The 12726-nt window shown below is 29.9% G+C and overlaps 1 protein-coding gene across 1 annotated transcript; it reads right to left on the bottom strand.

Moving 5' to 3' along the window:
* Window positions 1-3920: 3920 nt before the first annotated feature.
* LOC124834397 (polyadenylate-binding protein-interacting protein 9-like) lies at window positions 3921-10124 on the bottom strand. The gene is made up of 10 exons (XM_047309075.2): window positions 9736-10124; window positions 8822-8932; window positions 8504-8548; window positions 6582-6654; window positions 6362-6474; window positions 5951-6010; window positions 5653-5700; window positions 5494-5562; window positions 4317-4378; window positions 3921-4226 (listed from the first exon to the last, which is right to left on the bottom strand). The coding sequence occupies exons 1-10, from the start codon at window positions 9985-9987 to the stop codon at window positions 4169-4171; spliced, it is 891 nt and encodes a 296-aa protein (XP_047165031.1). The 5' UTR covers window positions 9988-10124; the 3' UTR covers window positions 3921-4168.
* Window positions 10125-12726: the final 2602 nt, after the last annotated feature.

Here is a 12726-nt window from a genome sequence, read left to right as displayed (position 1 = left end):
AATATTTTTTTCTAATAATTATGTCTCTTTTAATCTCAAGATTATATCCCCTATTTTCTTTCAACTATTTTATTTAGAATAACATCTAAATCTTCTAAAATATATAATATTTTTTATTAAATTTCCATATTATTTAATTTGCATGTTTTTGCTTACTACACTCCCCTATTTTAATTTTTGCACCTAATTAATAAAAAGTAAAATACCCTTTTACCCCTATGCCAAAATATAAATATAATTAATGAAAATAACATAATAATTATGTCTTAATAAAAATGTACATTCAAGAACACTAATTACCAAACAACAACATCAAAGTCTCAAGACTACCTTATTTTTAAGACTCCTATTTTTCTAGATCTTACAGGGAGAGATTAATAGGACCTGAAAAACAAATTTAAAAACTACAATCACGAGTATACAATTATAAACAAACTAACTGCTTAAAAATAAAAGTATAGGGATAGAGATAATGCACAGAATAGGTTTATATTGTTTCACCTTCAAGTAAGGCTACGTCCAATATCTTAAGCAACTTACTTAAGAAGTTTCACTAATCAACAACTTTGATCAGTAATGAGTATCACCCTTTTCAAGTTACACAAGTTTCAACCTCTTTAGGTACACAAATACAAACCTCTCCAAGCTACACCAAGTATCAACCTCTCTAGGTATCCATCTTAATTTCCCCCTCTCAATTACAACAATAAGAAATTGACATTCTTTCAACAGGAGTGTTCAACAAAACTCACATGTTACAAATTCACTTAGTGAAAGATATTTTAATATTCAAGCTCTAACCCAATTTCTCTAAAACACTATTGATATGACAAATTCACAAGGTTCTTTCTCTTTTCTCTTGTTTGTCTTCTTCTCATATGGCTCAACATTCATTATATAGATATTGCTTCAGCTAGTCATTTAGGCTTTGTATTACAGCTCTTCATTGTAATCTTCTTGATATGGAATGACTTGATCAATTCTTTATTTTTGAATTTTCAACGACATTCTTCAAGACTTCAATTTCGAATTAATTGATACTCTTTAGAATATCTTTCTTCATTTTGTGATTGAGCTCAGACTTAATTTGAATTATGTTTTTTTCAAGTTTCACAATTTATCTTGTTAAGAAAACTTTACATTCTTGTTTTTCTTGATTTCTTGTCTTCTTGTTTTCTTTCTTGTCATCTTTCTTGTATGTGTGCATGAGGAGTTGGGTTAAATTGTGGGAGTATTATCTTTTGATGTTTAAAAGAGTTTTTATTTAAAATATGTTTGAGATTTGGAAAATTTGATAATTGATTTGTGTATAGGTTTTCAAAGGTTGTTTTTAAGAAAGAAGATATTTTGATGAAAAAATGGCTTTTTTCCTAATTTTATAAGTTTCATGGACACATGGGTGTGTGTCTCAACAAGGGGTGAAGTCTTGTATTCTTGGTAAACTCGATATGGTGGTAGAGTTGGTGAACTTCACCCCTAAGTCTCTCTGAGAGCAATGAGGAATGAATTTCATCTGTAAGACTCTTGGTGAACCATGAGGAGTTCTAGCTCTAGTGAGGAGCAAATGACTTGTAAGCTATGTACATGAGTTGTAGATGAGGTCCTATAGACTGAGATCTTTACAATGGTGACTTGTATAATGTGTATTCTACTTATGATATTTTTTGTTTGTATGTTAGCTCACCTTTCTATTTTGGTGGTTGTGATTTTCACTTGCTATTATTATTTTTATGTGGAAGCAAATAATAGTACATATATCAAGAAAGTTGCATGACGCTAAGAAGAGAGATGAATATTGGGAGATACTTTGGATGATATTTTAGTCTTAGGTTTTTTCTTTCACTTTATTTGTAAAAGAATTCTTTTTTTATTTTAGTTTCAAATAATTTATTTTAGTTTCAAATAAGAAAGAGATAAAGTTTTATTTAAATTATATAATTTGTGTTAATTATAAATTATATTGAAAAAAATTTGAGATGTTACATCCACCTCTATTTTTTTTTAGGTTTAATATCCCTTTTGCTCTTCCTTTATGTTTTTCTTTAAGGTTTTGTAGACTCAATATGATCCCAATCTTTATTAAAAAAAATCAATATAAATCATTTCCTTAGATCAGCTTAATTAGAGAATGAAGATTTGACAAAATGATATAAACACTTTATCTGGTCATCACTCTCTTTAATGTTTATAGAATGAAATAGATCACATTAAGTAAAAAGAAATCGAAAAAAAAAATTAAAAAATTGCTACAAATACTAGGAGCAAAAATGTATTAAACTTTTTTTAATAAATGACACTTATCTGGTTATGCTTTGAATAAAGGCTCGCTCTGCTTCCCTATTCGATTGATAAAAAGTAAAAGTTTTAAATTTTTGTTTACAAAAGCTTAAATTTAATTTTTATATTTATAAGTTTATCTTTTAGCTTTCAAAATTATTTACTAAAGTTTTAATAAATGTGTTATTGTTAAATAAAACAAGGGAAGTGTCTATTATTTATTAAAGGTTTAATTGCTTCCTTTGTCCCCAGTTTGGTTGAATTGTGTCAAATTCATCCTCATTTTTAAAAAAGTTTCATTGTCGTCCTCACGTGGTATAAAAGTGTCAATTGAATCCAAACATAGAAAAAATTTGTGTCAAAGTAGTCATTTTTCCTATATATCTGTGTCTTCCTTTCATATGTCACTTCTCTGGAGCTATGAAAAGCCTTAAATTGGATAAGGTAAAATGAATATCTGTACTTGATTGTATGAAAGGAAGACACAGAGATATAGGAAAAATGACTACTTTGACACAAATTTTTTCTATGTTTGGATTCAATTGACACTTTTACACCACGTGAGGACGACAATGAAACTTTTACACCACGTGAGGACGACAATGAAACTTTTTTAAAAATGAGGATGAATTTGACACAATTCAACCAAACTGGGGACAAAGGAAGCAATTAAACCTTTATTAAACTATAAAGAAGATAATATCTTTTTGTTTTAAAACAAAAGGATATTAGAGTATCATTTTCCTAATCTAAGGTTGGTTAACATTTACCCTGGGATGTTTTCCATATCTAATTTTTTATTTAATACAGCTCATTTATCAATTAGCATCAGACATTCCTAAAAGGTGTTTAGATAATAGAATCAATTCCAGGTTTAGTGGGAATCCAAGATGGAGGAACCTGCCTAAAGGAACCGCACAACAGTATAGAAATCACACAAGGATTGATGCTTTGCATCTTTCATTAAAAAAATGATAAGAAAAAGGTATTATATTCAGATGTTCATGCATGTTCTGTAGGGGACCAGTGTTTTCACTGCATATGTGCCTAAATTCTCAAACTAAGTGGAGATGCCTCCTAATCACAAGTATTGAGGTAAGGACACCCAAATAAAGAACATTAAGCAATGATAGATTCCAAATTGTTTCAGAATAAAGACCAACATTATCGACCACTTGAGAACCTTGGATCCACTTTCTGAATAAAATGAAGTCAATCAAATAACTTTCAATTTAAATGTCATTGATTCAGAATCATTTTAACTTAATCTGATATCAAACCAAATATGTAGTATGATAGGCGGGAGGCACTACAATCATGCTGTGTAAGAATTCAATTAGTGTACACAACTATTATAAATGTTTCTTTTTTTTACAATATTGTAACCAACTAAGACGAAAGTTTGTCAATTTTTATCATAATTACCTCAAAGTGAAGGCAATAATTTCTGATGATTGACAGTGTAAAAGTATTTGCATCAAACTCATTTCCAATTCGAGGGAACTCAAAATCAGATATCCTCACTCGATTGAATGGTTGCCCAATTCAGATGCTGCTAAAAAATACTGAACTATAAGAATTACGCCTGTAATTCTGTAAAAGATTAAAGCAAGTTATGAAGTACGATTAACACTCGCTCCAAGTAACAGGAAACTGAACCATTTCAATGTAGATACGGTAAAATGTTTCAAGATCAAGACTGGATGCTAGGAAAGTTTAACTAGTGCATGGTAGTTATATGCCCTGACAAAAAAAAAGGAACTGCTGTTGACAGAAAAAGATGGAAATACTGAAACAAAGGGAAGTTTCACCACCCTTTCCACACAAGTCTCAACTGGAAAGTTGACCACATATCCTCTCTCTCTCTCTAGTCTTAGACCATGTTGATCAGTTAATGGGATGCCGGACGAGTGACCCTTGGCCTCACAGGAGTCTTTGAAGGACTTACCCTACAGAACAAGGAAAAAAATCAATATGGCTTAAATAATTTTAGTTGAAACTTGCATAACAGAAACTATGCATCGGGAAAGGAAAAAAACCTTATAGGCTGAGTTCCCAAGAGCATCCCACTACAGTTTAGTGCAATAATGGCACTTTCAGCCTGCTCAGTAAGAAAAAAGTGCCAGTCAACAAAATCTTCCGCTTGTGCAAGATAACACAATTCCTTACAATGAAAGAAGAACACTAAAGAAATCATTAAATCTTTGTAGAGTTTATGTAAATGTTCTTGTGACAAGTTTTACAAAACACAAGAGAAAATTTTGATGATTCCATAGCTCACCAATATCTTCATCCATTTAAGAAAATAGAAATTTTAATTCATACATCCTGGTACTAAGGAAAATCATTATGATCTGTAAATTGCTCTTGATGGGTTAACAATTATGCTTCTAGAAGACAAAGAACAGGTCAAGAGATCAATGAAATCTAACTCATCCATAACCCATTTTAGGTATCTAGAACAATACACAATAAATTGCTAGGTAAAAGCTTAATTCTTAGCAATAGCTGATTGTTTTAAAAGAGACAAACTCCTCTCTTAAAAATACATATCATAAACAGAACAATGAAAGTTCAGTAGATTCATGACCATAATGCTGGCTGAATATAAACTACCCATTTAACACTTCATATAACAGCAACAAAAGCCTTATCACACTAGAGATATGGTTGGCTACATGGATATAAACTACCCCTTTAGCGGTGTAGGGGCAAGTGAGAGAATGATTGTCAAATAAGGGACTCAGTAAATGTCAATATATAAAATAATAATACAGATATACTTTTGAGAGAAATTTAACACAAAAACTAGTGCGTATAACAATATAATAACAACAAAGGTCTTCTCCCACAAGGAAGGTCAGTTACATGGATATTATCACAGTAGGTAAATTTTAACATCTTGGGCTCAACTAGACCAATTCTCAACTATATATTCTACACCATGAAATCTCTCTTAACAGAATCCTTCAAATTCTGGTGCATGGCATGAAAGAATAGTGGAAGACAACGGAGCCCAAAATGAATAGAGAATATTATGAAATAAAAACTACTGAATCGTTACAGTTGACATGAATAACAGATCAATTAGAAGCATACAGAATCCTAAAATAGTCAACATGGGTTAAAATTAGTTTAGTTGTTTGTGATGCAATTATTGCTATCATAAACTATGAAAGTGTAGCAGGCACTGAATGTGGCATAGTCTAGACTTACCATTGCAAATTCCACAAAAGCAATTCGAGTTGAATGCACATGATCCCCCAAAAGCCTCAGGCGCGTAACCTGTAAAATAGAATGGCAAAGTCAATCAACTCTTCTAACATAAATAAGTTCCAACATATATAGCATGAACCAATTATGTTTTGGTCTAACCTCACCACAAGCTGATTCAAAAAAATTCTTCACTTCAGCTTGTGAAACCTGCGCTCATTTGAGAAAAATAAATAATGCATAAATAGTTTTAACTCCAATATCCATGTATACATATCATAGATGGGCATATTTTATAATTATCCTGATAAACTTGTTAAAAGCAGTTAATAAGGTCGAAGTGTGTTTTGATTACCACTCTGAATCTTTCTAACCAACTGGATGGTGAATTGTTCCTAAATTAAAATAGTTTTACTTTTAAACAAAAACATCAGTATTTTCCCAAAAAGTAATAAGATACCTTCTTATCAATATTTGTACAATAGACAGTTCGGGCACACATTTCGCGTTCATCATCTGACTGCATGTTCCAGAAGAAAGAGAAATTTAATAGACCAAAGATTTTGAACCAACACTTACATCTCAATGTAGCACATGCACAACAAAACCATAATTATCAATAAATACAATCTGTTTCTAATTTTAAGAAAGCTTTCATTGAAAAGAGAAATATAAAATATACAAGGGGGACAAAGAGATAAGAGAACTCATGAAATGGCAAATCAATTTATTTCAACAATGCAGAAATGAGGTGTTCTAACTATGTCTAAATCAGCTTTCTTATCACAACAAAAGGGCAAAGCTACATCTAAACAAGAATTTTCAAGTCCAACTATGTCCATGAATATAAAGCATCAGAGAGTTTCTGTACCCTAGGGAGGAATGTAGGATTCACAGGAAGAATGGCAGTTTTTGAAGGAAGAACCCTCACTGGATAGTATCCAAGTACAGTACCACCAAGGTTTAAAGCTGTTCTAGCACCATCTGTAGACACAAATTCCATGCAAATGCTTGATATGGTTGAAAATACAAGTCTTTGTATTTTCCATAAGGACAATTTAAAGAACTAAGATTTACAGTAGAAGACTTACACTCATCTGCAAACTCAACAAAAGCAAAACGAAGAACTGAATGTGGGTCACCGCAAATTCGGCAATCAATTACCTTCAATACAAATCATCCAATAAAACATCTTGATTGCATAAGTAGGGTAATAGTTATAATAAAAGATGTATCTTTTAAATTTAAATCCTAGATTCAGAAAAAGAGATATTACTGTTCTACAACACATCGTATATCAGATAGAGAAGTCAGGAAGCACAATCAAATTTCTAAAAAACTCTGCTCTGTGACTACTACTAGTAGTGAAGATCTTGATGTCAAACAAGAAGGGCCATCTAAAATTAAAAATTAGCGTGTTATATGCCAGTCAATAAACAAGAAAGATGGAACCCATTTCAGAGGAAACAATAGTTAAATAATTACAACAGCAACCAAGGGTGGGGTCAAACATAATCTATCCTGGTTAGCATCATCGAATGGCCAACCTCAAATAAACAATGATGCCATAGCGCATGGCAGGATGGAAGCTATGCTGAAGACAATGGAAAAAAATTGTACTTTATACACCCATAAATGCTCAAAAAATGTTTAAAGGCATGTCATCCTAGCAATTTAATTATCAAAACTCCAAGTCTATAAGAAATTATCATTTAAGTCATAATTACAGAGTCATTAACAATGGAAAGAGACTAATTTTGAGACTGAGGTTCTCTGTTGGTCTCAAGAAACAGAGCAGAACATCAGCAGAAAATTGGTCTCAAGAAGCTGCAGCAAAAAACAAAGGCTTGACCATGAGCATGAACTATGCCTGGGTCAAGAAGGAAAAAAACTCAGCAGAGGTTAAACATGTTCCAGAAAACATATTAGGACAGCTGAAAATTGTTTTGGCCTACTAAGGAGAGGATTTCCCAGAAAATGCATCAATTTCAAGAGATGGATAGTGGAAAGGAACAGAGCAGCAAAATATAATGGGTCACTCTTCAAAGGAGGGAGACATGGATAAGTACTCTGCCATGGATCAACAAAACCATTGGGCTCCATCAACGACCAATTTTTTCTCCACCCCACCTCTACCTAATTTAATAACACTGTAATCTGTGTGCCGGAATTCTTTATTTGACACTAAAGATAAATATATGAACACAAACTCAAAAGGAATCATGGTCAGACTTAGAAGGTCAATGAAAGTGATAAAAATTAAGATTCCTTCAGATAAACGGATTAACAACTTCCTTTTTGTTAAGGATTTGATATTTTCAGTGAGTGTATATATGTAACATTAACAAAAGATTATTTCTCCAAAACAAAAATATTTCTAGATAATAATTTGCCTGATGAAATATGTCCAAAACAAGCCAGCGGCTTTTTTTTTAAAAGGTAAAAACTTCATACCAGTTCTGTGGTCTTTTATATCAGGTCCAAACTAATTTAATGTGTTTAAATGGAAAAAATATAGCAATAACAACAACCAAAGCCTCAAAACCAACATAATCGTACTCAAGAATGAGTGTAACCGTAAATTGAAACAAAAGGGAAAGAAGTGCTCTACTAGCTGACTGAAAAAATGACAGCAAAAATCATGTATAAACGGAGTCAAGAGTTTATTCAAGTAACAGGTATGATCCATGTCGCATTAAGAGGTGAAGTGCAGCCAACTGGGTGAAAAGTAGACAGATAAAATTTCAGAAAAGAAAGTAGCCAAACAGGGACGTGCTGGTCATGCTCATCATATTGAACAATAGTAGGGAAGAGAAATTCCAGCAACCTAGGCACAGAGTTTACTATAAATGAAAGTAAAGCTATGTGATAATCATACAAAAGATATTGGGGACAAATGACAATCACAACACAGAACTTCAAACAAAGTTAAAATACTGCAATGTAATATTTTCATTTAATTGTAAACTAAAAAGAAAGACTAATCAAGCTATGAACAAGGCTCATAACTTACTTGTCCACAACTGCTGAATAATGCTGCAAGCCTCTCCTCAGTAACCTAGACCAAGACAAAAGATTCTTAAAATAATTCTGTTTACCATGATTGGAACAGTAGACTAAACAAACTAGAACAACAAAAGCCCTATGCCACTAGGTGATCAGCTAAATGGATTACAATTAACACAATGCCATTTCACTTGGTTAAAGGACACACATCAATGAGTTCTAATCCCAAATAAAGGAGGAGGGTTGTGATAAAGTAAAACTCGTTGATATATGGAAACACTAAACAAACAAAATCAAGATTTCATGCCATTCTCAATTCACTTACATGCTGATCAATATCAGAAACATAAACTGTTCTTCTAATGCTATCTTCTCTTTGAGCCTTTAGTGATCTTCCACTCACCCTCCTTCTTCCTTGGTTAAAACTATTTCTTCTCTGCAAGATAACGAAAGGGGTAAATTTTCAGTAACACAATTGTCAGTAAGATTAGTTTGCTCAAAAAATCTGTAATGTTCACATCAAAATATGCTATAGGACAATCATAATGTGAAGCACGTCATAATCAATTTGGAGTTAACCATACAACAAGACAGATAACAGACAAGACAAAAGTTGTACGTAGCAACACATATCTGAAAGACAATCTACTTATCATGTAAATTGAAGAATAAAAACACAATTTTTTTCCGTAGAAACAAAATGAGCAAGAAAGGCTGTGTTGTGATCACTGATACTACAGAAAGTTGCAAGAAAATGACGCCAGAATTCTAGTTGTCAGCCATAACATAAAATCAACACTATGATTCTCACAAAATATGCTAATATATACAGAAAAACCACATTTTTCATTAGCATAGAACACGTGTAACTAAAATCAAATAGTTGAGACCCAATTGGATTCATCCCAGTTAAGAATTTATAGCAGCAACAAAATTGTCACTTTGCTAAATACTTGGATTCTCAGTTTTCAATCAGTATTGACATTCTGCCATTGCGCCCTTTTTTCTAGGTGGTGTAGTTGGAACATTCCATCATGGTTTCTTTAATTTTTGTTTTCTGGATCATCACCTAGTGCTAGTAGGTTCTCCTTGCGTCATTTACTAAATTGATGAAAATTCTGTCTTTACCCGGGCATGAAAGTTTTAACAATGTAACAAATTCTCATATAAATAAAATTCATGGCATTATTTCACAAAAACCAGGACTGAAATGAGAGATCAAAGGCAGAACAATCCTACCCTTCGATTGTTTGCGAAATTCTCATTAGCAGAAGGCTTAGAGTTGACCAGAAAGTGGGTTGGTGAGAGCTGATTAAAGCCCTGAAGACGATGATCATGATTGGGAGAATATGATGAAGGAAAAAACTCCTTCGCCGAAGGATTCAACTTTGTGAACATGTCAACCAGCTTCTGGACACTGAATTCAGATTCAGCCTTAGGTTTTGAATCCATTTTGTTGGCATCAGCGGGAATCTCAGCAACCGCAGCCATGGAAATCAAAGTCACCAACCCCACAAAACCCTTCAGCAATTTGCAACACTACACTCCTAAAGATGGTATTTTTAGACCGGAAATGGAAGAGAAACACAAGGAATCGATGAGATTCCCTACTTCTTCACACAACCCCGAAGGAAAGAAAAAAAGAGAGGAAAAAATGCAGAATTTGCAGAAGCAAAAATATGATCAGTTATTTTTTAGAGTATTATTTAAGAAAATTGGAAATGAACGAAAACCCATTTGATCAATACTCGAAAATTGCTTAAAAAACAATGAAGAAAAAATGCAAACAAGGAGAATTAGGGTTTAGAAACGAATCATCACACACAGCAAAGGAGAGAGAGAGAGTAGAGGTGGTGTGTGGAATAGCACAGGCTTTGGCTTTAGCTACCACTGTCTTGGCCTTTCCTTGTGTTGTGTGGGTTTTTTATTTTTTCTTTTTCTTTCTAATTTTTAAAATTCAAAATTTTTAGTTTAGTTATTAAAATTAATATTAGTATATTAATAGTATAAACTTTTTCTTATAGTAATTGATTGTTGTAGATGGTAATATTCTTAAATGTTTTAATAATCATTGCAAAAAAAAATAGTATACTTTTGATTAACCCCTGAGGTGTTATCAATAAAAAAAATACTTTAATCAAATATTAAAATTAAATTATTAGCATATTATATATATATATATATATATATATATATATATATATGTGTGATAATTCACCTATAAATTTCTAAAAATGTGTAATTACAAACAATTTTTTATCAAAAAAATAATGTTAATATCCACAAAATGAAAACTTATTTATTTATTTAAAATATTGTTTTAATAATACATAATTAAAATTCTCTGTTGATTATGTTATTTTTACTATCTAAAAAAATAAAAGTTAAATATATTTTTAGTTTTTTAATTTTTTTAATAAAAGTTAAAATTAATCGAAATTTTATATCAATTTAATTTTTATTTTTAGAAGTGTGTACTTTTAATTTTTTTAATTAAATTTTTAAGTTTAAAATATGAAATAATTTTAATAAAATTTAATTAAAAAATTAAATTTATATATTTTTAAAACTAAGAGGCTAAATTAGATCAAGTTTTTGAAGAAAAATTATTTTTAATTTTTACTAAAATTTAAGAGATAAAAAAAATGTAATCCACTTATATAACTATGAATTTTAAGTATATAATTGTATTAGATATTTTTTGAGAAAACGTTTGGTTACTATTGATAATAATCTTATTTTTAAAGACGGGTGATTTTATCAAGAGAAATATTCGATTCTTACAAAAAAAAATTACTATTTACAAAAATATTTAATTAGATTTTTAATTGGTTAATAACGGAAATAATTTTTGTGCTAATTCAACTATTTGTAAATTAATAATAATATACTTTTTATTTCATGCACTTTTTTGTCATTATATAAAATGTCAAACTAACCAAATTGAGCACTTATAAGTTAAAAGTATTATTCTCCTTAAATTTGTTTTACAAACTCAAATGTAGAACTTTCTCTTAAACAAATTGAGTTTGATTCCACTCAAATAATGCATAGTAAAATTTTAAATATTTCCTTATATGTCTTAACATTTTTATTAATTCATTTTATAAAAATTATTGTACTAAATAAAAATATATGTATGGAAATCTAAAATAAAAAATAAAAAATACCATGATTCAAATAATAATAATAATAATCAACACAGATTTTTTAAAATTCATATTACTATTTATTTGTTATTTTGTATAATTTTCAACAAAATTTAAGGGTAGAGGAAAAAAAAGTAAAAATAGTTATATTAAAATATACAGTATGAAATAATATGCATATATAATTTTACTTTCTATAAAAATATTATATAAAAATCCTTAGGCAATGTGTGGGGAGAAAGAAATAATATTACTACTATGTATTTTAATCCATTAATTAAAGAGAGAAGGTGAGTTCAAGTGTATCTAATTTCTAATTTTTTTTCTTATTTTACTAATAATTGGATATATTATTCCTAACAACATTATTACCTAACTAAGATTCTCAAATTCATTTTATCCTTCTTATATATATATATATATATATATATATATATATATATATATATATATATATATATATATATATATATATATATATATATTATTGTTGAATTTTCTCACCTATCTATATACAAAATTTAAAAAGAGTATTTTTTTTCATTTTTACTTTCATATAAATTGTTGCACTTCTATTTGTTTTATAAATACTTAATTCTAACCAAATATATGTGCATAAAAGTTTAGCATCACTACTTTTGGTATGTATGGTATTCAGAACAAAGATGGGTCATGTGGGGTAAGGATTTGTACACTTAAGTATAGTTCTAAGTGCACGTGTTTATTTTGTCAACGTCACTGTATTAAATTTAAAATAAAATAAATTATGTGTCCTCTGTTTTGCTCACAAGGTCAATTATTTCTTTTAAGATAACATTTTTTTTGAAGAAAATAATTACATACCAATCATAAAGAATTTGTCTACAACTCCATCAAACTTTTATACTTTTAAAATTAATTACAAAATTATTTAATTTTCTCAACACTTATTTTCACAAGTCTAACATACTTATATCAAACAGAGTTATGTGATTTTAAATAGAATTCATCACATTTATTTATTGTATTTTAAAATTTGTTTATTGTATTTTAAAACAAAAAATGTAGTATCTTAAAATATAGTATTAAACTATATAAGAGT

Source organism: Vigna umbellata, chromosome 3 (genome assembly GCF_029865625.1).
Source record: "Vigna umbellata cultivar VRB3 chromosome 3, Vumbellata_1.0, whole genome shotgun sequence".
Taxonomy (NCBI): domain Eukaryota; kingdom Viridiplantae; phylum Streptophyta; class Magnoliopsida; order Fabales; family Fabaceae; genus Vigna; species Vigna umbellata.
This window is presented reverse-complemented; position numbering and strand designations above follow the sequence as displayed.

Excerpts from the sequence above, each read along its gene's own strand:
- LOC124834397 (XM_047309075.2), bottom strand. The coding sequence starts at position 9,987 with ATGGCTGCGGTTGCTGAGATTCCCGCTGATGCCAACAAAATGGATTCA. Across the intron at positions 8,933-9,735 it reads ATTTCGCAAACAATCGAAGG|AGAAGAAATAGTTTTAACCA; the intron begins GTAGGATTGTTC and ends GTTATCTTGCAG. Across the intron at positions 4,379-5,493 it reads CTTTTGTGGAATTTGCAATG|GCTGAAAGTGCCATTATTGC; the intron begins GTAAGTCTAGAC and ends CTTACTGAGCAG.